This window comes from Typopeltis vanoorti, chromosome 3 (genome assembly GCF_054136105.1).
Source record: "Typopeltis vanoorti isolate ZY-2024b chromosome 3, IOZ_Tvanoo_1.0, whole genome shotgun sequence".
Taxonomy (NCBI): domain Eukaryota; kingdom Metazoa; phylum Arthropoda; class Arachnida; order Uropygi; family Thelyphonidae; genus Typopeltis; species Typopeltis vanoorti.
In genome coordinates, this window is record NC_143551.1 from 9937190 (window position 1) to 9962401 (window position 25212).

Below are 25212 nucleotides of genomic sequence, written 5' to 3' on the forward strand. Positions count from 1 at the left end.
GCATTCCAATTATTTTATAACTTTACAAGACTGATAAAATCACATCTGAATTACTGTCTAGATATGGTCAGTTGGATTCCAAGGAAATGGATAAACACTTGAGAAGATTCAGTGGCCAGGTATCCAAAAAGATGTTCAAGCTGCTATGATAGGCATTTATGTATGAGTGTCTATTTAGACACTCATACATAATTTCTGGAGAAAATTAATTTGGACCATTGTAGAATTAAATTTACCTGGATAATTCATTGAACTCTCTGGAGGTGTATTCATTATAATAAAGTCATAAATCCTATCCCATCCTTGTTTGTTGGGCATCAGCTAGATACTTACTAACAGGTTGCACCATGGGAATGTGAGATCAGACAATGTTTAGAGTAGTCAGTTCTCTGAATTCCATAATGGCTATGTGGAGGTCTGTTCCCAGTTATCTAGCTTTAATTAACCCTTATGCAATCAGTCATATAATAACTGCCATACAATTTCAGAAATCCAGTATATAAATCACACTAAAACTGCATAAAAATTTACCTGATAACTTTTAATTAAAATAGAACAAAAGCAGTACTGAAGCAGCTACTGTTGAGAGCATTCTACACATGCATGTTAGTAACCATGCATGTGTAGAGCATTCTACACATGCATGTTACTTCAAATGTACAAATAAAATTAACAACAAACAACTCTGTATTGTAAAAAAAATTGACACAAAAGTGGAAGACATAATGTAAAATTAAATTATTAAAGAATAACAACTTACATTGGAAAACATTAACATTAAATATCAGCAGAATTTTCGTGATCATTCTCAATGCACTTAGGAAAAAAAGATTAAACAAATTAGAACAAGAAATGACATTAAAGCACGTATTACAATACATTATATTAATTGCAGAGGGAGAGCTCTATCTATAAACTATTACACTCCAAAGAAAAATATAATAATTAACAACAATAAATCAATTAGTACAAAAATGAGAAACACTGCTAAGGATAAACTGTCAAAATTGGGAAAGCCTCATACATTCATTTTTATTAAGGTTTGGCCAAAGGATAATGGGCTGCATAGCCAACTAGTACATGGAACATTTCAAACATATATATTCTAAACATCTTTTCTCCTAAACTCTCCTATCTCTTATATGCTGATGATGTATTGTACTATTTGCTATCTGGAACTCTTCACTGCCTGAGCTTTATGAATTTCTGGAGAAAATTAATTTGGAAGTAGACGCCAACAGTTGCCTCCCCTTTCTAGATTCACATCTTGTGACATCCTAATTCTGTTTCTTTCCATCCATTTTGAAAAGAAATGGAAAGATGCTCATTTCCTTAAATTCATTCCTGGACTCTCCAAAAGAGAATCTATCCTGTCCTGGAGTTTATAGAATTCTGTGCTCATATGGCCTTTCTTGTCATAGCATACTGGTAAGTTTGCTCAGATTCCTTTAGAAGAACACAAGATTATATCTTGCTTCATGAGTCTGATAAGTCAAGTCTGGGCAGTCACATTATATCTACTAGACACAGAATTCATTGGAATGAAGTTAAGTTTTACATAAAAGTTATTTCTTGTTAGTAAACTCTGAAGAAAGCTACAAAGCCCATGTCTATTGGCCAAAGCTTTATAAAAATGACTAAGAAGCTTTCCTAATTTTGAGAGGTTATCCTTAGCAATACTTTTCATTTTTGTGCTAAGTGATTATTATTTTATTATTTTTTTTTTTGTTAATTAGTATTTTTTATTTCTGTGAAGTATAATAATTTATAGCTGGAGAATCTATCCTGTTCTGAATAGCTCCTGCAATTAATATCATGCATTACATGCATTATAACATGCACTTTAATTTCAACTGTTATTCTAATTCATTATCTCTTTACCTATGTGCATCGAGAATAGTCAAAACTTTGCTGATATTACATAATAAGGGCTTTCAATTCAACTGCATCAATATCAGCCACTACATTAACTCTCAATCTAAATAAAACAATAAATGCGTTTCTGGTCCTGAGTATCTCTCTCTCTACACAAGATCCAGAAGTCTTTCTAATATGCCATTAGTAACACCGATGTTCATAGCATGCAAAATATATACAATACACAAACTGGTTGTAGACTTCCACAACATTTTCAACATACCTTGGATAATAAGCAAAAGCAAAATACAATTGTTTTTTGTTCTAAAAATCAAAAATAACTACTCATCAATCCTATATTATGGAATTACCTGTTGCAAGTTTGTTATATCTGATATAAGCATTTCCTCTCTTCGATGTGACTGTTTTTCTTCTTTTGAAAGTGCGATTCTTAATTCTTCAATCTGATTTGTTAAAGCCTCTCTTTCTCTGGAATTCTCCATCTTGGCTTGCTCTAAAGCATGCCTTAATTCTTCTTTTGCAGCAATTTCGGCACTTAGTGCCACTTCCTTAAAAAATTTTTAACATATAGGTGAATAAATTTATATTCATATCAAAATCACACAATGCACCAAAAAATACAAAGAATTTTAAATATTTTCACTTTTTTCAATCTTAATTACAAAGTGGCAATAATTTTAAAATAATGCCAAAAATAACAGTAAATATATATTAAATAAAATAAACAAGTTACTCTGATTGACTCAGCAGAAAATTTTAACAAAATTCATCTTACATGTAAATAATTCATGCGAAACCTTAAACTGGTCTCTTTGGATGTTATTTGATTACCAGTCAGCATGTCACTCACTCTTTCTCTCTCTCTCTCTCTCTCTCACACACACACACACACACACACACACACACTACAGAGAGAGAGAGAGAGAGAGAGAGAGAGAAAATACGTCTACTATTAAAAATAATTAAGTAAATATGGTACTGTTGTATCAAACACCACACACAGGGGATACTACATTACTGTTTAAGAGTCTGCTGCATCAAAGATGAAGCAAAAGAATGGTCAGAAACCTTTTAAAATTATATAATGCAATTTTTGAATATTAGTCATTTAAAGAGATTTCCAGGTGTCAAATTTCCCATGGAAAATTATACATTCCAGATCACATGTGATAATGATGGCTTTTCTCTAGAAAGAAAGTGAGATATGCCAGATGGTCATAATCATCAATTTCTAGATATGTACCCTCAAGGGATGTACAACTTACTAAAACAGTACCACATGATTAAGTTTACATTATTACCAATCTCCTATCAACAATTTTTTTTTTCAAAATTAGGCTATTACTTGTCAGCACTCCAACATTGTCATATCTAATATTTTGGTCTTTTAGAGCACTCCTGATTGAATCAATTCACCTAGAACATGGTCTACTCCCTGGATCATTTTCCTGCATCTTAGCATTGAATAGCAGTTTCCTAATCTTTCCTCACATTCTGTTTAAGTGACCAAACCACTTAACATTAGCTCTGCTCGCACATTCTTGAATACTAGCAATGCCAAGTTCATTCCTAATAGTTTCACTTTTAATATGATTCTGCCCCTGAGACCATTTTTCTCACAACTCTCATGCCTAATGTCTCCAGTCTTCGATGAAGTGTTTTACTTGTAACTCAACTCTCATATCATATCCATAACTTAAAACTGGTTTGAATACTAATTCAAAATTATAATATCAGAATAACTCACATAAAATATTATTTAATAGTATAATTTTTGCCTGTGTATCGCAGGCATCTTCAGTACATTTATAAAGCAAACTGAACAATAACTGACAATTCCAAAGAGCGCCACCTAAGTAGCTAATGTAAGATAACTAAAAAGGTCAATAAATTTCCTAACTAAAAAAAAATAAAAAAATTAGCTACTTAGGTGGCGCCCTTTGGAATTGTCAGTTATTGTTCAATTAGCTTTATAAATTTACTGAAGATGCCTGCGATACATAGGCGAAAATTACACTATTAAATAATATTTTATGTGAGTTATTCCGTTATTATAATTTTGAATTCATATGTCTGCTCACAGTATTTCCTTATTAAAACATGGTTTGAATACTGTATGGCACACTGCTTGTTTTTCTCCCTTATTCCAAATGAATAAAAGAGACTAACTTCAACTAGCTTCCCACCACACCGGCTTTGCTTACTTTATAGTCTATTTCCATATTTAATTTGCCATCTTCACAAAAAATCTGTGGCTAAATTAGCAGAAATATTTTACTTGTTCTATAAGTTCTCCATTGAGAATGCAGCTAAAGTTTTCTATATTCCTTCCTATTTTCATAGTTTTGGACTTTTTATTGCTCAGTTTCATGCATATTTCTTACAGTTGTTATTCAGTTTAGTTAAAGAATTCTGGAGGCTTGTACTCAATATGTTTAGGAGTTCTAATGCCACTTTCTTTCATAATGCAATCCATATAGATGATGAATAAGAGTGAGATAATATGCATTCTTGTCTTACACCTCGTTTTACATCAAATTATCTTCACATATTTCCTTCAGTCCTAATTGCTGACTTACAACTTAAATACAGACTGTGTATTGTCCTGTATAATACTCCATTTACTATATATCAAGGAAGGCAACAGGAAACTACCTTGCTTATAATCATCTCCCTGGTTTGTAGTATATGCAGTCCCACCAGACAGAAGGCTGAAGAGAAAAATACAATATATAACTATAGCATTTTGAAAAGCTTTTCTGTGGGCATCTTATTGTATCCTTCTTATATTCATATGATTTCGTAACTATTGTCATAAATTGAAAATCATTGGTAAAATTTACAACCTCCAAGGTGGAGGTTGTAAATGGACTTACAACCTCCACCTTGCCATATCAATGTTAGATTCACATGATTTTTCAAATGTTGTCATAAAATTAAGTATAATTTCTGGGAAATTCCCATGCTACTCCTCTAAAACACTATTAATATAATTAACGGCTATTTTAGCCTGTTTTTGTTTAGGAGTGTCCCTTATATTTAATACATTGGCTAACATAACTCAAAAGGGGTATATATATATATAATTTAGAACATTACGGGCGAGTGTAGAAGGCAATTATGGCAGAATAAAAAATGTTGAAAAATTAAGTACATACCTTGATTTTGGTTTAAAGATGCCTTCTAAATCCAAGCTCTTGTGGAGGGGGGGGGGGGAAGAGAGGGAAAGAACATGGGGATGTACTTGGGACACGGGAAATAAGTTTGGGAACCCGGGTTACTATTAATAATATATATATATATTATTTTGTTGTGGGGAGAGGGGGGGAAAAGGAAGGGGTATCCTTATGTGGAAACTGGGGCAAGGGTTTACGGGGTGGTGGACCGTTTCGGTAATCCTCTGACCATCGTCGGAACTTTGTGGGAATGACTGTAGGGCTATGTCAAGGCTGCAAGATGTGTCTGCCAGATTTGGGCATTTGTTGTCGCTAAATGGCTGGAGGCGTGGCTTAATTTGTAAGTTTTGGATCGTCCAACATTCGGAAATTAGGTAGGGGCGGTGGACGTTGATAGAATTACCATCACATTTTATGGCAATAGTTTCGGATATTCTAAGCATCGTTTCGTTTTCTTGTTTGTCAATGATTATGGCTTTGTCAATTTGGGGAATGTGTTTTAGTTCAAGGGCGTGAGCTGCAATTTCAATCTTCCCTGTATTCTGTGGTTTGTTTTTCTTTTTGATGTTGCGATGTTTTTTCGTGTTCAGATATTCTGGAATGGGAATATTGCAATCCCTGAAGTGATCTTGTAGTCTAGTCCATAACGACCTAATTGTAGAGCCCGTGTAGGTGACGTCACAGTCTTTTTGACAAGGGAATTTGTAGACTACGTTGTGGTGTTCGAATAATTCTTTATGAGTGAGAGATTTAGTAGGTTTTAGGAGAGTTCCTAATTTATGGTTTGTGGTGAATACTAGCTTATAGTTCGTGTTTTTGAAAATGTATTTGTAAACCTTGTATGTGTTTTGGATGTATGGCAATTTGATGACCATGTATGTCAGGAAGTCTGCTTTTGTTGTATTATTGTTAAGACGGCATTTTGCCATAAAGTTCGCGTAATTTATTAGATGCGTGGGGTAGTTTCGATTTTTGAAAACCTGTGTTAAATTACTATTATTACTATTATTATGGGCAACTCCAGGGAGTCATTAGACTCATCGAGGGAGGCCCCAAATCATATTCATCACAACTATTTGACATTCATACAGTATCTATCATACCTCGCCTTAAACTCATTCACTGTTACAGCATCCACCACAGACTCAGGGAGCGCATTCCACTCATTCACTACTCTAAAAGTAAAGAACCCAGCTCTAACGCCTTTACTAACCACACTTTTGCCCAGTTTCCATGGATGTCCCCTAGTCCTCCCACAACCAGCCCTGTTCTCAAAAATATCTTCTGAATTAATTTTATAGAAACCCTTCAGTAATTTGAATGTCTCAATCATATCTCCCCTCCTCCGCCTATCAACCAATTTTTGCAACCCACAAATCCTCAACCTGTTCTCATACGGTTCATTCCACAGACCTGCTATCATCTTGGTCACTCGCCTCTGGATCCTCTCCACCTCCTCCCCATCAAGAAGAAACCTAGGTGACCAAATCTGAGCACAGTAGTCTAGATGGGGTCTTATCAAGGCTCGATACAGAGGAACAATAACCTGCTTGTCTCTGCTTGTCAACGTATTCTTCAGCAACCAAGTGATTTGATGAGCTGTTTTGGTCACTTTTGCAATGTGTCCCCTAAATTTCAATTCCTTATCTACCAACACTCCTAAATCTCGTGCCTCATCAATTTCCTGGAGCAGGGTTCCACCAATGCAGTAAACTGCCACCAATCTTTTCACCCCAAAATGCATAACCTTACATTTTGCCACATTAAACTGACATCCATTCTCCTTAGCCCAGACCTCCAATCTATCCAAATCATCCTGCAAAATTTTGACGTCATCTGCATTCACTATTGCCCTACCCAACTTCGCATCATCCGCAAACAAATGAACTGTTCCTCTCAGATCATTTCCTATATCATTTATGAACAAATTAAACAGCAGTGGTCCAAGAACAGATCCTTGTGGCACACCACTAGTCACAGGCCGTCTTGTGGACTCTACTCCCGAGTAAACCACTCTCTGATATCTCTCCGTCAACCACCCTCCTATCCATCTCACCAATCCTATGTCCATTCCCATATGCTGCAATTTACTGATTAGAATTCCATGTGGAATCCTGTCAAAGGCCTTGGCAAGGTCCAGTAGAATCACCGTAAACCCATTACCCTTATCCAGTTCAGCCGTCACTGTGTTATAATACGTGAGCAAGTTACTGAGGCATGACCTACCTTTCACAAAACCATGCTGTCCCCGATACAGTATCCCATTTTCTTCTATCCAATCTTGTATTTTCCTCTTGACTATTTTCTCTAAGACCTTGACAATGATTCCTGATATGCTAATCGGTCGGTAATTTACAACAGCAGTCTTGGAACCACCTTTATGCAGTGGAACTATTTTCCCCTCTTTCCACCCGCTCAGGACTAACCCAGGCCCGAGACTCAAATTAAACAAAATGGTCAAGGGTACTGACAATTCTTTAGCTGCTTCTCGTACAACACGAGCTGGTATACCATCCAATCCCACAGATGTATTGACATTGAGGTTATGCAATAGACTACTCACCTCCACTTCATTAACCACAATTCCCGTATAATCTACTGGTTTATTCGTTTCTGCAATGTCACCACCTGGATGATATACTTTTGCAAAGTGCTCACTCAGTAACTCAACTATCTCAACTGATTTAGTTACCTCCCTACCATCGGCATTCTTTAAAATCAATCTGCCATGTACATTTTTCCTTTTACTTGCTACATATCTAAAAAACTGTTTAGGATTCTCTTTAGCCTGCATGGCCAATGTTCTTTCGTAATCCTTTTTTGCTTTTCTTACCACACTCATCACCCTTCTGGCCTGCGCTTTATACCGTTCATGTGCCTGCCGGTCACCCTTCTCCTTAAATTCCCTCCATAGTTGTTTCTTTTTTTGCAACTCAAGCTTAATGGTGTTATTCATCCATTTAACCCCTACTTGATTTATTATTCGGACTCTAGGTATACAGTCAGCCATTGCTTCATGCAAGCACTTCTTAACTACCTCCCAAGCACTATCAACTTCTAGTCCTTGCAGTTGTACATGCCATGGCACTGAACCAATCAAACTCCTAAGTTTGTCATACTTTCCAGCCCGATAATTCCACATGTACCCTGTCTTAATTGAAAATTCTACACCTTTAGCCACCTCCCAAGTTAAGACCCTATGATCACTCTCACCTATTGGTGGCAATGTGGTCATATTTGTTACAGCTAAATCCTCAGATGTAATTACTAGGTCAAGCACTCTCTGACCCCTAGTATTTTCCATTACAGGCTGTCGCAGACAGTTATCCCTTAATAACCGCATAAAATCCAGTTCCTTCCTCCCGTGTGTCCTCTCCTCACTCCAATCAATGCGACCATAGTTGAAATCTCCCATAATAATCACCCTCCTTCCACCCATTTCTTCTATTTGCTTGTGCATACTGTCACCACCATCTTTTCCATCACCTGGTCTATAGCAGCACCCAATTGTATATTTAGTTCTGCTAGCCACAATCTCACACCAAATGGCCTCAAATGTGCTCTTTTCTCTATCCTGCAATTCAACTTCTATTCTCCTTGGCTGGAGCTCATCAGCTATCATCAACAATACTCCTCCCCCCATTTTATTCTCTCTGTCATTCCTGAACACACTATACCCATCACATTCAATCCCACTAGTTATATCATCTACAGTCAGCCATGTTTCACTAATACCTATAACCTGTGGTCTGGAAGTGCCAACCATGGCCAAAAACTCTTCCTTCTTGCTCCTAATACTCCTAGTATTAGTGTACATGAATTTAAGACCCCCATTAGCCCCAACCCTACCTTGATGCCTTATATTAACTATCCCACTCAGATTTGTTGTCCTTATTTGCTCTGGCATATTATATTCATTCTTACATTCAACTGCCTCCATAAGGACTGTATCTCTACTCCCCCCCCCCCCCCTAACAAATCTAGTTTCCCTGAATTTGCACATCCACTACATTCAGCAACACTTTCTCAAGTCTTCTTACACCGTAACCATTCAAATGCAAGCCATCCATCTTATATAGATCCTTTCGCCCATCAAACTCACTCCACACATCCACAAATTCCACACCACTCGTCATACATAACCCACGCATAAAGTCATTTGCAATTATAGCCCTCCTTTTAAACATTTCACTGTCATACCGTGGCAAAAGACTAATCATTCTAACTCTCTCACTCTTTTCTTTTGCTACCTCAAACAATTCATTCAGGTCTTCTATCATTTCCATTTTATCTCCTTTCAAATCATTCGTACCTGCCACAACAATCATTTCTTTCACCCTTTCCTTTTGCTCTCTAATAGACGCAGTTACGTCCTTTATGGTCGCACCAGGTTGGTACGATTTTGTCAAATCCTCTACTAACACACCTCGTACTAACGAGTCTCCATACAGCACTCTATCCTTCATTTTGTTCATGTTCACATTCATACGTCTATTTTTCCTGTCATACCTTTTATTATTGGTTGGTTCATTCAGTCTACTTTTGTTCATGCACTCTAGCTGCTGTTTTGCTCTTTCTATCGCACTATTCAACAACGCGATCTCACTCAATGCATCTATCTCATCTTTTTTGTTCTCTGAGAAACCATTTATACTATCATTCACACTTTCTACATTCACACTCTCACAATTTTCATGTACAACCTTGCCGTTTCTTGTCATATCCCTATTTCCTTCATTATGAAGGTTGACAAAAATATCACACTCACGATCCGAAATACACTTCAATTCCGCATTCTCCCTACATTTTCTACACACATTCAATCCTTTATTATCATCTAACCACACTCCGACCGCACTCCGCAAAGCGTACATTTCACAGCTAGTACACTGACTCATTTCTTTTATGCTACCGTTCTTTGATAACGATGGCGAACCTTCATTACTGGCCACCATTTTCCTTCGCACAGGTGCCATACTTATCTATAACGTGTTTTGTCAAATTATACGTTATAACATACCAAAAATAGACACACTAAAATACGTAAGGCAAACAAAAGAAAACTACACAATATTAAGTAATTTGTATCGATAACTGAAAATGATACTTATCTTATCTGGAGCTTGCACTAACACTACACATTACGAATTCATCTAGCGGCGACTTCCCGACATAGATTATGTTATAAAACACTTTAGTACACTGATACTTGAGTTCAGTGTTAAGAAAATTGCTGTTGGTGGAGAATTTGTAAGCATTGATAAATTGTGATAGGATGACTGATTTTTTAACGGAATATGGGTGGTATGAATTGAAATGGAGGTAGTTTCCGACATGTGTGGGCTTGTGAAATATTTTCGTGGCAATTCTGTTATGGCTTCTGATTAATGTAAGATTTAAGAAATTGATGGATTTGTTCTGTTCTGTTTCCATGGTGAATTGTAGTCTGTTGCTAAAATCGTTGAGGGATGTTTGTAAGACAGAGATGTGTGAGGGTTTGCCGATGCAAAGAATATCGTCTACGTATCTGCCATAGAAGGTGATGCCGGGGGGGAGTAGAAGTGATTCAATGTGCACCAGGAATAACTCCGCTAATTGTCCACTGATGTGTTTGGCCCATTGGGAGACCGAAAATTTGAACATATAAGGAGTTGTTGAATTTAAAGAAGTTGGCGGATATTGTGAGTTTAATCAAACTAATGATGTCATTTGGTGTTAATTTCGTGCGTGTGTGTAGGGTGTGGTCCTCGGAGAGTAGTGTGTGTACGATGCCTAAAGTTTTGGGAACATCCACGTTGGTGTATAATGAAGTTGCATCTAGTGAGGAGAGGATGTCATCCTGGGATGGAGTAGTGTTGCTTAATTTCCAGAATAGGTCATCTGTATTTTTGATCATACAGATAGACGTTGTTAGTAGTGGTTTGATGAGTTTGGCAACAAATTTGGATAAAGGAGCTGTGGTGGTGTTCTTGTAGGAGACTATGGGTCGTATCAGATAACCGTCTTTGTGGGTTTTGATGTTCCCGAACATATAGGGGGTGCGAGTAGTGCGGGGGGTTGTGTGTCTCATTGTGGTTTTATCTATTTTGTTTTGACTTTTTAAGGTGTGCAAGGTGCTGTTTATCTGTTTTATGAGGTCGGGGGTAGGATCCTTGTGGATTATTTGGTAGGTGTGTTGGTCGTTTAAGACGGCCATTATTTTGTTGTGGTAGTCCGTTTTATCGATAATGACAATGGTGTCACCTTTGTCAGCTTTTGTGATCATGATATCGGGGTTATTTTTTAAAGATAAAAGGGCACTTTGTAAGTTGGGAGTGATGTTGGGTTTTACTATTATTTTGCTATTCATAATGTTGTTTATCTTTTGGAATATTGTGTCTCTGTTTGGGTCATTTTCAAGTTTCGCTTGGATTTCGATGATGATGTCTTTTTTTGGTACGAATTTAGGGGATATCGCGAAGTTTAGACCATTGTTTAGGATGATGATCTCGTCCGGTGTGAGAACGTGGTGTGATAGGTTTTTGATGGAGTTGTCAAGTGTGGGTCGTGAGGTGGAGGTGTCAGAAAGATAGGGAACAGTATGTGTAGTGTATTTAGTGCCTGTTAAGGCATACCATTTTTTTGTGTGTCGAGCTTCAGTTAACATCGCGTAGTCGTTGATATGTGTTTGGGTGATTTCAGAGAAGCCTGCCCATTCTTTAGGGGACATTAAGGTTTTCAGTCTACGTTTAGTATTGTGGATGTAAGAATAAGCTTGATTTTTCTTTCTGAATCTGTCATGTATAGCCTGCTTGATGAGTGCTCGTGAAACTCGATAGCAAATTTTTTTGTTCCCGGGAATGGAGCGGTTACCACGTACAGTGGCAAAGTTTGGTGTGACGTTGTGATGTAGGCAGTGCTTGAGAAATGATATGTGCATTTTTTTGCGCGGTGTATGTGAGGATGGTTTTTTGGTAGTTTGCTTTTGTGAAGGTTATACAATCATTAAAAGTATGACGTGAGCTCATGACATAGCCTAGTGTCACCCTTGCCCCAGTTTCCACATAAGGATACCCTTCCCCTTCCTTCCCCCCCCTCCCCACAACAAAATAATATATATATATATATATATTATTATTAATAGTAACCCGGGTTCCCAAACTTATTTCCCCGTGTCCCAAGTACATCCCCATGTTCTTTCCCTCTCTTTCCCCGCCCCTTCCACAAGAGCTTGGATTTAGAAGGCATCTTTAAACCAAAATCAAGGTATGTACTTAATTTTTCAACATTTTTTATTCTGCCATAATTGCCTTCTACACTCGCCCGTAATGTTCTAAATTATATATATATATACCCCTTTTGAGTTATGTTAGCCAATGTATTAAATATAAGGGACACTCCTAAACAAAAACAGGCTAAAATAGCCGTTAATTATATTAATAGTTGTCATAAAATAAAAATCTGGATTTAACAACCTCCATTTGGCCTATATCCAGCTTGTTATTCTTTTCCAAGTTTCTTTTCCACAGTTTTTCTTAGCCTCTGCTCAAGTATGCATAAATCTTGAATATTTAATAGAGAAATTTCCTCTGCAATTCTCACATTCAGTTTTATTTCTATTCCATTTTATTGACAGGAACTATAAGCTCTCTACTCCAATCATCTGGAATTTGATCTTGTCAAAAGGCCTGAATTATGCAGTGTGACACTGCAAAACCTTATATCTTTACATTTGAGCATATCTATCTAATATCATCCACATCAGATACTTTTCCATATTTCAGATGTTTGATTACTTTTTCTATAGAAGTCTTCCAACAACTTTTGTTTAGATCTTTTATATTTTTCCTCTGTATTCTTTTAGGGCATTTGCCTACTTATTTGTTGAGAGCTTTTGATATGTTTTCTTCTTTTCCAGGACTGCTTCTTTAACTTATCATGTCCTCCATGGTATTTATATTTTTCTAGCCTTGCAGACAACTTTACCACATGACTCCCTAGCTGAATCAATCAATGTTTTATTTCTTCAGAGTTTGCCACTGAGACTACAAAGTTTAGTTCTTGTTTTCAGACTGTTTCATTTTTTTCCCAAATAAAGTTTGTAAACTCACACTAGAATTTACCTGTGAAAGCTGATCAACTTTTTAAAACTTTATTATACATTGTTATTTTCAATGTGATATTCATTTTTATCCTACTTAGAACTGAGTGGTAATCACTTCCCATTTCAAATCCTCTGTTTACTCTTGCAACCTGAATCAGAATGAAGCCATCACTATCAACAATAACAGAGTCAATCAGGCTTTTCTTATTTCTTGTACCTTCTCTCCATCTTAGCTTGTACATATCTTTCTGTTGAACATGGTGTTAGTAACGACCAGTGTATCCTGAGCAGAAATCCAGCTAGTCCATGCCACTATTATTAGCCTTGTTGTTTTCTCCAATTTTTTCCAAAACTCTAGTGATAGGAGTACATCAGGGTTGCCCTTTCTCACCAGTTTTATTTGATATATATACATAGATGCGCCTCTATGAAGATGCTCCTCTAGATAAAGTCATAAAAGAATGGAAGATAACTAATGAAGGAGGATTCAAGATAAACCGTAACAACAGATTAACTATCCTACTTTATGCTGATGACCAAATAATCCTTGAAAACAATGAAGATGAACTATAAAAATCATTATGCAGTCTAAATAATCTGATAAAAACATATGGTATGGAAATATCAACAGACAAAACAAAAATGCCCTTCAAAGGTGGCAATCCAATAAGAAACAAAATAGTAATAAACAAAAAATAATAGAGCAAGTAAATACATTCAAATATTTAGGATGCACAATATCATATGAAAATGAAGTTGATATAGAACCGAAACTATCAAACTTTTAAAAAGTAACAGGCATTATAAATAAAATTTTCAAACCCAATTATGTACAAAAACACACATGAATAAGTATCTACAATACAGTAGCTAAATCTACCTTACTTTATGGCAGTGAGATATGGACAATAAAAAAAAAGCAGATGAAAAAAGAATTGAATCATCCAAAATGAAATTTCTGTGCAGAACTGAAGGAGTCACAATAATTGATAAAATGAAAAACAGCGAAATCAGAAATAAACTTTGGAATTATAACCTCCCTAAATGAAACGATTATTTGCTATAGAGATAAATGGAAAGAACATATACTGAGAATGAATTGAAGCAGAATACCTAAACAAATTTTAAATTACCACCTAAGATTTACCCGATACAGAGGAAGACCTTTAAAAAAATGGAATTGAGTCCAGAACAGGCCATTTGAGCTATAAGCCTGGAAAGGAAGAAGAATAATAATAAGAAGAGGATAATGACAGTAGTGATAGAGTCAGCTGACTAATCTAATGGTTTTGAAACATTCCTCCATGTTTTTCTTAGAAGAACCTTCTGTGAGACTACAGACACAAATAAGTTTCATTGTCCAGTTTCGAAGGTTTCTCACATGATTCTGCTTGAAACTGCTTTCCAGTCAAGATGTTTATCATCACGTTTGTGTTGAATGCTACTGGTCTAGTATTTAGGCTTATGTGATGCTTCAAACCCATTATAATATTTAATGGGATGAATACAACACGGAGGAGCATTAAAATATAAATTAATTAGATCATATATTTCATCAATGTCACAGAAACGAAATAACCTCACATTCTTCTTGTCAAACAGTCTACAGCAATGCTATTAGTATTTCCTAATCTAGAGCACCTTGAAAAAAAAAAAAAAAAAAAAAAAAGCCAGGGCTCTGGCACTGCTAGTGGCAGAACAGTGGGCTGGTAGCGTGTGAAGACAGATGCAACGCATCACACGCACTGTTAAAAAAAAGTATTAGTAGTAAAGAAAGATATTTACTAAAATAAAGAGCTAAAAGGCTTCAGTTTGGTGATGCAAAATTATATAAGCAAAGCAAAGAATGTAAGATCTAATATAATTTTGCATCGGTGAACTGAAGCCTTTTGGCTTTTCATTTTAGTAATTACTTTTAAGTAATTACTAAAATGAAATTTCTTTTCATTTTTTAATTTAATTCTCTGACATTTCAAGTTCCTTAGTACCGAACGAAAGTTTTTGCTCTTTTAAGGTTTTTGCATTGCCAAAGGGATTCAACCTGATCTTTGAAGGCAACTAACCAGTTCGAAACAGCTGTCACATCAGTGAAACCTTATCAAAATGGACTAATAAAATGCGAATATATAGACGCATCATGGCGCCTATGTCTTCTGAGTAGTCCACACTAAGGCAACACATGAATGGTGGGGAATGTATTCTCGTAAGCTCTCTGGTCAACTTAACTTATGAAACATTCATAGTTTCTAAATTTGGCTTTGAAATAATGCTGGATGTAATATCCACTTTGCTTATATAAAGAAAAATATTATTTGTTTATTTTGTGACAATAAATGTTTTTCAGTTTGCATTTATTCAAATCAATGATTTTTTTTTTGTATTATATGGTATTTTGTTAAGATTTTATTGTCTCCACATATATCGATTATACTGAACATGGTGGCCACCAATTTTAGCACTACACCTAGTCCCCCACCATTTAAAGACTACATTATTCATCATAGTTGATGATTTTGTAGCCTGCTACACATGCAATATGTACTCATCTCATTGTTTAAAAATGTTGCAGTGCGAGATGGGAAGGTGTGCATGAAATGTCTCATCAGTGGGAGCTGGATACACTGAAAGAAAATTAGGTTAAATCATGTAGAAGCCATATATTTTCCAACTAGATGTAGTTAAATAATATATTTTACTACATCATTTTATCACATGTATTTTTTACATTATTCAAATACTCTAGGAAACACAGTTTAAAAAGTTTTTCTATTTGATTATAAAGTAAATTATACTAGAGAAAAATATTATTTCTTATTCTGATTTAACCTCAATATCTTTCTGGGTCTAGCTCTCACTGATGAAATCTTAATAAATGTCTCCAATATATTAGCAGGATTGTGATATCATGACTGATGATGAAAATCAACTAAAGATATTCAAAAATGTCCATGTGCAGAGTGGGATTTGAATCCAAGGCATACCAGTTGGAGAGCAGAAGAAATATTCACTTCGCTGAACTTTTTCAACGGGTTTAATAAGCTTGTTAAAATCAGCTACAAAACTCAATCATGTCTTGTTTTTCACAAAAACAAACCTTTTTTTTTTTTTTCGACTGTTAATTTTAACATCACCCAAATCTCTGGAGACATTCAGAGATTTTCTTTGAGATATTGCTGATCTTTCTTGGTATAAATATATTACAAATATTGTCTACTACACCAAGAAATCACGTTTTTACAAAGGACTACTTTACTTCTGAACTGCTAATAACCCTATTACATAGCCATACAATTAGTGAATGCTGTTCTTACATTTGGGTGTCCTAAGAGTTCCCTAAAAATTGCTTTATTCTGTAGAGCTGGACTAAAGGGATAAGTGGTTAGCTTATCTGCTCAAGAGGTTGCTGATTCAAATCCTGCAGTGGACATAGATGTTTGTGAATATCTTTAAGGTGGAAGATATTTTTTACTGCTCAGCATAATCTATCAGCCTGCTTATTGGCCAGAGCCGCTTGAAAATGATTCCCGTTTGGTCTCTGAAGCAAATGTCAAGAATATTTAAACCTTAGCACACCCATAGTACCAATATTATTAATAATTACTAATATCAATTTACTAATAACAAATATTACTAAATTTAATATTAGCCCACCCAGGGTACTAATATTATTAATAATTACTAATCTTAAGTTACTAATAACAAATATCACTAATATTTAATCCTTAACCCACTCACAGTATTAGTGTACTATAGACTAATTGCCTTTCATGGAAGGAAGGGTTCAGGGAGGAGGGGAGAAAGAGTAGAGCATTTTATATTGAATAATAACCCATCTTTCTACTAGAGTAGAGAATTTTATATTGAATAATAACCCATCTCTCTACTCTATTTTCCACCTATGTTCAGTTTTTCTACTTTATGCATTTTCTATATTACCATGGTCACTGTTCATCAGAAATGGCACTGGTAATCCCCACTAAGTTAATCCTTTCTTTCATGCTTACACAGTGATCAGAATACATTATGGAAAATTATGGAGACAACTACCGTGTTAGAGCAAAACTTTAGTTTAATATAAACCAAAATGAACACTCGACGTTTTGACCTTCAAATCAAGGTCATTATCTGGAGCATACACATATATACAAAAAAACAAGATGCATTATAATCTACATGGTTTGCTAAAGTTACTAACCAACTGTTACAACAATTATTGGCCTGATCTCTGGTGAAAAAAAAAACCTTTAGTACATCAAAGCAAGTCCTATTATTATTATTATCTATTAGGTTACAAAATTAAATTGGCTAGAGAGCAACATGTTTATATATATATAAATAAAATAAAAAACTATGTGATTATACATATAAATTTCAACCAATTGGTATGAAATAGTTTCCAATAAAAGCTGAAAATTGCTTAAAGTCCTGAAGTATGCTGGAAACTCAGTAGGCCGAATATGTGCCTCCAAATTCTTGGAATTTTTATGCCACCATTATTGTTGAGATTAGGGTGGTTAATTGGAATTTCACAGGCTTATTTAAATTTTCTTTCATACCAGGTTTTTGTATGATGTAAAGAGCAGGAACTTTTCCGATCAATTTGGTGTAGGGTGTTGAGAGCGTGATCTGAAAGGCCTGCTTCACCAAAATTGTTATATTTAATGTGTCTTTTGTTCTTTTTTGTGTATAGGGATTGTATGTCCAGTTTCCCCAATATAAGGTAAGTTACAGGTGCAGTAGATGCAATAAACTCCAGGATGTGCCAATGGGAGGAGAGGATCCTTAGAGGAGTTGAATATGTTTTTTTAATTTTATAGATGGTTTAAAAGTGGCATTAAGATTATAATGATGTAGGATTCTACTGATTTTTTCTGATAACCCTTTAATGTATGGGATGGCTATGGTTTTACTGTAATCTATATTCTTTTTTGATGAAGTTTTATGAAGAACTTTATTAATAGTATTTTTGTTATGGCCGTTATTTATAAATATGTTGCTAATAATCTTTAATTCTTGTTTAACCACGCTACCGGCCAGGACATATATATACGTTCGCATTACCATGGATGCAAAGTGCATATTAAAATTGTAATACCATTGATATTACATTGAAATTTATGATGGATATGAAGCTTTTGAGGGTGCGTATTTGATCTTTAATGGCCGGTAAAGTGGTTAAGAGCTTGTTGATTAGAGCAAATTGTTATAGCTCTGTTTTCAAGGGTGTTAATGACTCCAAATTTTTGCGAAGGGTGGTGATATCAGTTAGCATGCATACTAAGTTAAACTAAGTTAAGCCCACTAAGTTAAACAATCCTAAATAAAGTAAAACATATACCAGCTATTCAACTCCATCACAGTTCATAGATTTATTTTCTTTATTCAATACTTCTAATGCTCTCTTATGCATTTCCTAAAGAGTATAATCTGCAAATCTTAAATTCATATGTTAACAATTTTCTATATCACCCTCAACTTTTAGCTAATCTTGATAATAAGGTACAATGGGATGAACAATTGTTTGTGTATGGTATTATTATTATTATCATTAAAAAAAAATTAATTAAATTTCCAGAAAGATCACAAATATGAAATTTCAAAGAAATCCATTTAACATTCTTGCAAGGAATCTCATATAACTTTTCCCTACTTCCGATAATATTCAGATCTCAAAACATCATCTGATTTCTCTTCTTGGACTCCAGCATTTCCTGTCACAGCTACTGCTGAACCTCCAAAACTTCCACTCAAGACACTTCGCACTTCAAATTCTAATTCTGCATAAATCCCAAATCTTATGGAATACTGATCACATTTAAAGTGGTCCACCCAAACCTCTCTAAGAATAGCATAATGCTATGCTCTCTTAAAGAGAAGAAGAAGAGAGCAATCCAATTCATCAATAACTCTACTCTAATCGATCCACTCCTCTACAAGGTACTTGCATGGACAATGAAGGAATGATGGTGGCTGAACTAGCAACAATCATTCCATCCCTTTCTTCCATTGCTGCAATAATAAGAGCAGCTGCTGATCAACATCCATTTACCATTCAGTCCAAACTTAATGGACCAACTTCTCTTCCATTTATCTCTTCTTTTGAACGAAAGAATAAAAGGAAAGCAGGTTCAGTGTATATGAAGTTGCTGTTCATGTTTTAACAACTTTAGTGAGGAGTGGAAATGTCTCTTTAAGAGAGAGACTGTGATTGAAGTGAGTCATTGAGAAAAGAGAGCCTTCGTAGCTCAGTTGATATAGATGAAGCCCTTTGGTTGGAAAAACCTGGGTTCGATTCCTGTTCATAACACGAGAAACCTTTATCTGCACTCTTTTGACTAAAGGTGAGTTAGCCGGTCTCATACAGAGGTAGAGGGTTCTTCACCTGGAAACCCGTTTTTCTTTTTGTCCCTCAGAACAGGCAATCTGGCCCATGAACACACATGACTCTGCACTCATAAAATACATACTTAATCCTTCATTAGAAGGGTCAACCAGTCCTAAGGGATGGTGGGGGAAAGGGGGGGGAACCCCACACAATTAATTAAATAAATAAATTGAGAAAAGGATCATTAATCAGCTAAACTGTCCTCTACACAGCATCAAGAATTTTTGGATCGTTGGTGCACCACTTCAAACATGAAAACTATTCTAAAGTTGCATGGATTTGAGATTTTGTGCAATTTAGTAGGAAGTGAATGCATAGTAGTGTTTTGAGTTGAAAAGGTCCATAAATGGTAATTTTTAATAGACAATAATCTTTTTTATTTTTTAATATAAAAATTTTTTAAATAGTCCCTTAGTTTGATGTAAATACAAAGAAAGAGAATTACAAAAAAAAAAAAAATTAAAACATCCCTATCAGCTGGGTTAAATGTTATGAGTGCAGCTATCAAGAGTAAGCTTTATGGTATTGCAGTGACAATATTGTAAGAGATCTTCTTTTTGAATGATGAGTAACAATAAGCATTGTGTAGCATTGTTCCATAAAAAATGTTATGGAGTGAAAATTAGCCTCCCTTGATAATGTTTTGTATTCCATGGATTCTGAAGAATCATTTGCACTACACATCTTTGTGTAATGATATACAAAGAATTGTTTCTTCTGTTTTGACTGTCAATATTTCAACTGGGTAGTTGCCTAAGCAGAATTTCTAAAATAAAGGAGAAGCACATTAAGAAATATAACAATCTTCATGTATCTTTTTCTCAGCTACACAGTCAGCTATTTCAAGTTGTCGTAAATCTTTTTTCTAAAAGGCTCAACAAAACAGCCATTAGTGTAACTAACCTCAGCCACAATTTTACAGTAGATCTACATCATGTTCCATCTTTAGACTTTATGCTACATATAGAACATGATATTCACAACTTGCCTCCTACCATCAGGCTTGACATGGTTAACATCCTTTCTCAAGCTTTTCCCCCTAGAAGAAATCTCTCTAACAGCCAACTCATCTCTTTCTCTCTCCCCCTCTGTAAATTATATAAAGACAATAGCATAATAATCACTAGAGCTGATAAGGGTAACACTACTGTGGTCATCAGTGCTAGTGAATATAAGTGAAAAATGAACATGTTGCTGAGACAGCACTACTTATAAACCACTCGATTATGATCTTGGCCTTCTGAAATAGTTAAAAACCTCAAACTGTTAGTCTACCCTCCCCCTTCCCCTGGATATATGGATTGCCAAAAATTCATAAAGCGAAATAACCTTTTCCATCCCATAGTAGATGCTACTGACTCCCCCTCTTTTAAGTTAGCCAAACAATTAGCTAAATCTTAGCATTACTTACAGAGTCATTCTTCATCTTATATAAAATATTCTACTCATTTTAAATCTTTAATCCAAAATTTAGTTTTAGATAATAATGATATCATGATAAGCTTTGATGTCACCTCTCTTTTTTACCAATATGCCTCTTTCTGACACTTTAAATTTACTATAAAATGTTATTATTATTATTATTATTAAGAGAGACCTCCAGGGAGTCAGGGACTCACCAGCATCGTTTTCCTCTCTGATATCATGATCTTTTTAATTTTACCATTCAGTAACTGAGAGGAAATATAGAATTGATTAAACACGTTTAATTATCTAAATGATGTGCTGTATTTATTCCATTAAACCATATAATGACTCGTTACATATATATATATATATAAATAAAATCTGATCCACACATGAAAGTTTATAAGACTTCAGTGTGGTGTACAGATAAGAAGAAAGGAAGAATTTGTTGATGTGCTTCTTGAAGACTGAAGGTTGTAATTTTTGGGAAAGACAAAGTGATGGAGGTCATTCAAAAGAACAGTGATAAATAGAAGAGAAGGTTGGTCCAGTAAGTTTGGACTGTTATTTATACTAGATGTATTTCCTCTATTGAATACAAGTTAAAATCCTGGTTATTATCAATTAAGCAAATCTACTCACAGTGAATCACAAAAACATTTATGATTACATAGTATTCTTAAAGGAATTAAGAAACACTGCTTTTTTTTTTTTTAAATCATACAATATAGTCCAAATAAAAACCCATAAAGAAGAAATAGGGATTGGTTCCAGCCCAGTATCCAAGTCAGTAAGGACTAACAGCCTTGCCTATTCTCTTTTGGGGAATAAAAGGTGTTTTAATAAAAGGTATTTATCGATTTAAAAAATTTTCTGACAAAGTATAAATGAAATGTTTTCTCATAATAAATTATATGTCTGCAGAATCATTTAAACAGATGGCACCAGTTGCATACACAAAACAAAATACTTACCTGAGCTTGACTCTCTTTTTGGGCATTAATTCTGTGCATTTCTGCAATTTCCCTAAAAGAAAAAAAAATAATAGTAATAAAAACTGCAAGCACATAGCATAATTTTTAAGAAATTTTCAACTAGTTTCTATAACACAATGTTCTAAATATTTATAGCACATCAAATGGAAGCACAAAGAAACAGAATATCATACACTTCATTTTTATACTTCTAAACAATTTTTGAGTGGAAAGCAATTTATTTACAACTGCATTTATAAAACTTTTTTCTCAATAAAACAAGCATTAACAGTCTAATTAACAACTATTTTAAATATCTTTTAATTTAACTAACTAGACATGTATCACATATGGATAAGAAGGGCTATTCAGTATAAATATGAAATCTGAGAAGATATAATGGAATAAATAAACCAGAGAAAAACCAGAGAAAGTAACAAATACTTCATTTTAAGTCTTGTAAAGCATATTCAGTGTAAAGAAGAAGAAGAATGACAATAGAAATCTGAATACAACATATCAAAAAAAAAAAAAAAAAATGCAGAAAAATGGAAATGCAGTCATGGTTTAAAACTAAAAATACTAAGGGAGAATTAAATAACTCTTGTAATAAATAAATGTATTATTTAATACAGCCACATTTGATAAATATAATTATAACTATAATATATATATTGGAAGTTTTTTTTTCTACTTGGTTAGACTATAAATTATATATTTAGTTTAATTCTTTATCCAAGTATAAGCAAACAAAGTTTGCACCTGAAGTATTTTCAGGCACAAACTTGCCTCAGTCCTGAGTTGCCCCAGTCCTGAAGTATCTTCAGGACTGGGACAACTCATGGCAAAGATGGAGCAAGTTCTCATTACTTTCCTTAGTAACCCATAATGTACAGTAAATACAGTATAACCTGGAGTTATACCGTATTTACTGTACCTGCAACATACCATACATAGGAGAAACAGGACGCACAATTCCAATCAGACAAAAAGAACATAAATGACACATCAAATATAATAATTATGGTGAAGCTGGACTTTCTGATCATGCCCTGAACACCTTACATAGAATTGACTGGAAAAGCACTAGTTGTCTACATTACCCAAAACATGGTATGAACGCAAATTTAAGGAATCTTGTGAGATCGTTATCAACCACCCCAATCTAAACAATAATGATGGTCTAAAAATCCCATACATATGGAAAGCATATATTCGTCCCACGAATCCTTTCTCTCTAAGAACAACTATAAACAGGATTGTAGAAAATCCAGGATCCTAAATCTAAAATAACAGCTTTAATACTAAAAAATAGGACATCGCTGTTAAAGAAAAAATCTATAAGAAAGAATGTTTATTCATGTTATAATTTATAATTTTTTTTTAAATCAAAAATAACAATTGTAATAATAGAAAAGAAATAGGACATCACTGTTACTGGAAGGAAAACCATCCATAAGCAAGAATGTTTATTCATGTAATCATAAATTAAACCTAGCTTGATGTAATTAATTTTTTTTCCCACTAGAGGTCATGGCAGTGAGTAGCATGTGATCAAATCATTGTTACTCTAGCTTACAGTTTGAAATGTAACGCAGCTTGTCTTGTATATTTATGTATGCTCCAGATGATGATCTTGATATGAAGATCAAAATGTCGGGATAATAAAAAGAGTTATTTTAACATGGTTGTAGAATCCATAATTTCAAAAATGAATACTGATCACCGTGTAACACAAAAAGAAAGATTTGTTTGCTTACGTTTGGATAAATGATTAAACTAAATATATAATTTATATAATATATATGATAGTTATAAATATATAATATATAATTATGCTATATAATTATAACTATGTTATAATAATAATAACATTTCTAATTTGCAGTCAATAATTTTTGAATGAACTACAAAATGAATTATATGATAAATATGATAGCTTTTAGCCTCTATATATATATATATTGATCCTGTTCTTTATAATACTGTAGTTTACTAGTGTATGAAATGCAGTAGTAGTAATAAAAAAAAAAAAGCACAGAATTTTCTATTCTAGAACTTGAGATACTCTGTTTATAAACTGCATGTATATGTACTGTTTAAGTAGCTGAAGGAGGAAACATTCAGGATGCTATTATTTATGGCTCGTGACTTTCATTATTATGAGCAAAAGATGTCACACACATGACGGTGGTCTGAAAAGTTCTTGGTCTCGACCACAGATGGCAACACTATCAGCAAGATTTTTTTTTTTCTGTCATAAGCATCTGTCATAAGCATTCATGTGAAATTGCTAGTTTTTTATACAGCTGTCTGAAGCAAAAGTGTTGCCTGTATTACTTGAAATGAATAAAATTGAGTATCGTGCAGTTATAAAATTCTTTGTAAAAGAAGGTTTAATGCCAAAAGAAATTCATTCGACGTTCATAAAAGTTTATGGACACATTTTCGACAATTAAAAAATGGGCTGCCAAATTTAAACGTGGCCGTACCAGCCTTGAAAATGATCCACATGAAGGACATCCAAAAAGTGTAACACCAGAAATCGTTGATGAAGTGCACGACATGGTCTTGGATGACCAGCGAGTCAAAGTGTGTGAAATTGCTGAGACTATAGGCATTTCAAAAGAACGTGTAGGATATATTTTGCATGAAGAATTGCAAATGAAAAAGCTTTGCACAAGATGGTGCCACACTTGCTCACAGCAGATCAAAAATGCACTCACATGAAAATCTCTGAACAGTGCTTGGAGTGTTTTAACAAGAATAAAACTGATTTTGTACATCGATTTATTACTATGGATGAGACTTGGATTCACCATTACACACCAGAATCCAAACAGCAGTCAAAACAGTGGACAGAAGCCGTTTGTTCAGCGCCAAAGAAGACAAAGTCGGTTCCATCAGCAGGAAAGGTCATGGCATCGGTGTTTTGGGATGCTAAAGGCATTTTGTTTATTAATTATCTTGAAAAGGGTAAAACAATAACCAGGGAAAAATAAACCAGGTCTTTTCTCATGAAAACACCGGTTTGTAGAAGAAAAATATCATCTTTCATCAGGACAATGCACCTGCCCACAAGGTGTTTTGACAATGAGAAAATTAAGGGATCTGCACTATCAATTGTTGGAACATCCACCATATTCCCCAGATTTAGCTCCCTCTGACTTCTATTCTCTTCCCAAAACTGAAACTCTTCCTCGCTGGTCAGCGTTTTTCTTTGAATCAAGAGGTGATTGCAGCTGTAGAGGGGTATTTTTCAGATCTTACTGAGAACCACTACAGAGACGGGATAATGGCGCTGGAGCT

The 25212-nt window shown here is 34.7% G+C and overlaps 1 protein-coding gene across 1 annotated transcript in view; it reads right to left on the minus strand.

The window, feature by feature from the left end:
* The window catches only part of LOC150107904 (TATA element modulatory factor-like), a 483854-nt gene that overhangs the window by 237424 nt on the left and 221218 nt on the right, over positions 1-25212 (minus strand). The window contains exons 13-14 of the mRNA XM_090390537.1: positions 21904-21955; positions 2229-2426 (exon numbers count right to left, since the gene is read on the minus strand). Coding sequence (XP_090246663.1) covers positions 2229-2426; positions 21904-21955 — 250 coding nt within the window. The remainder of the gene's footprint in view (positions 1-2228; positions 2427-21903; positions 21956-25212) is intronic.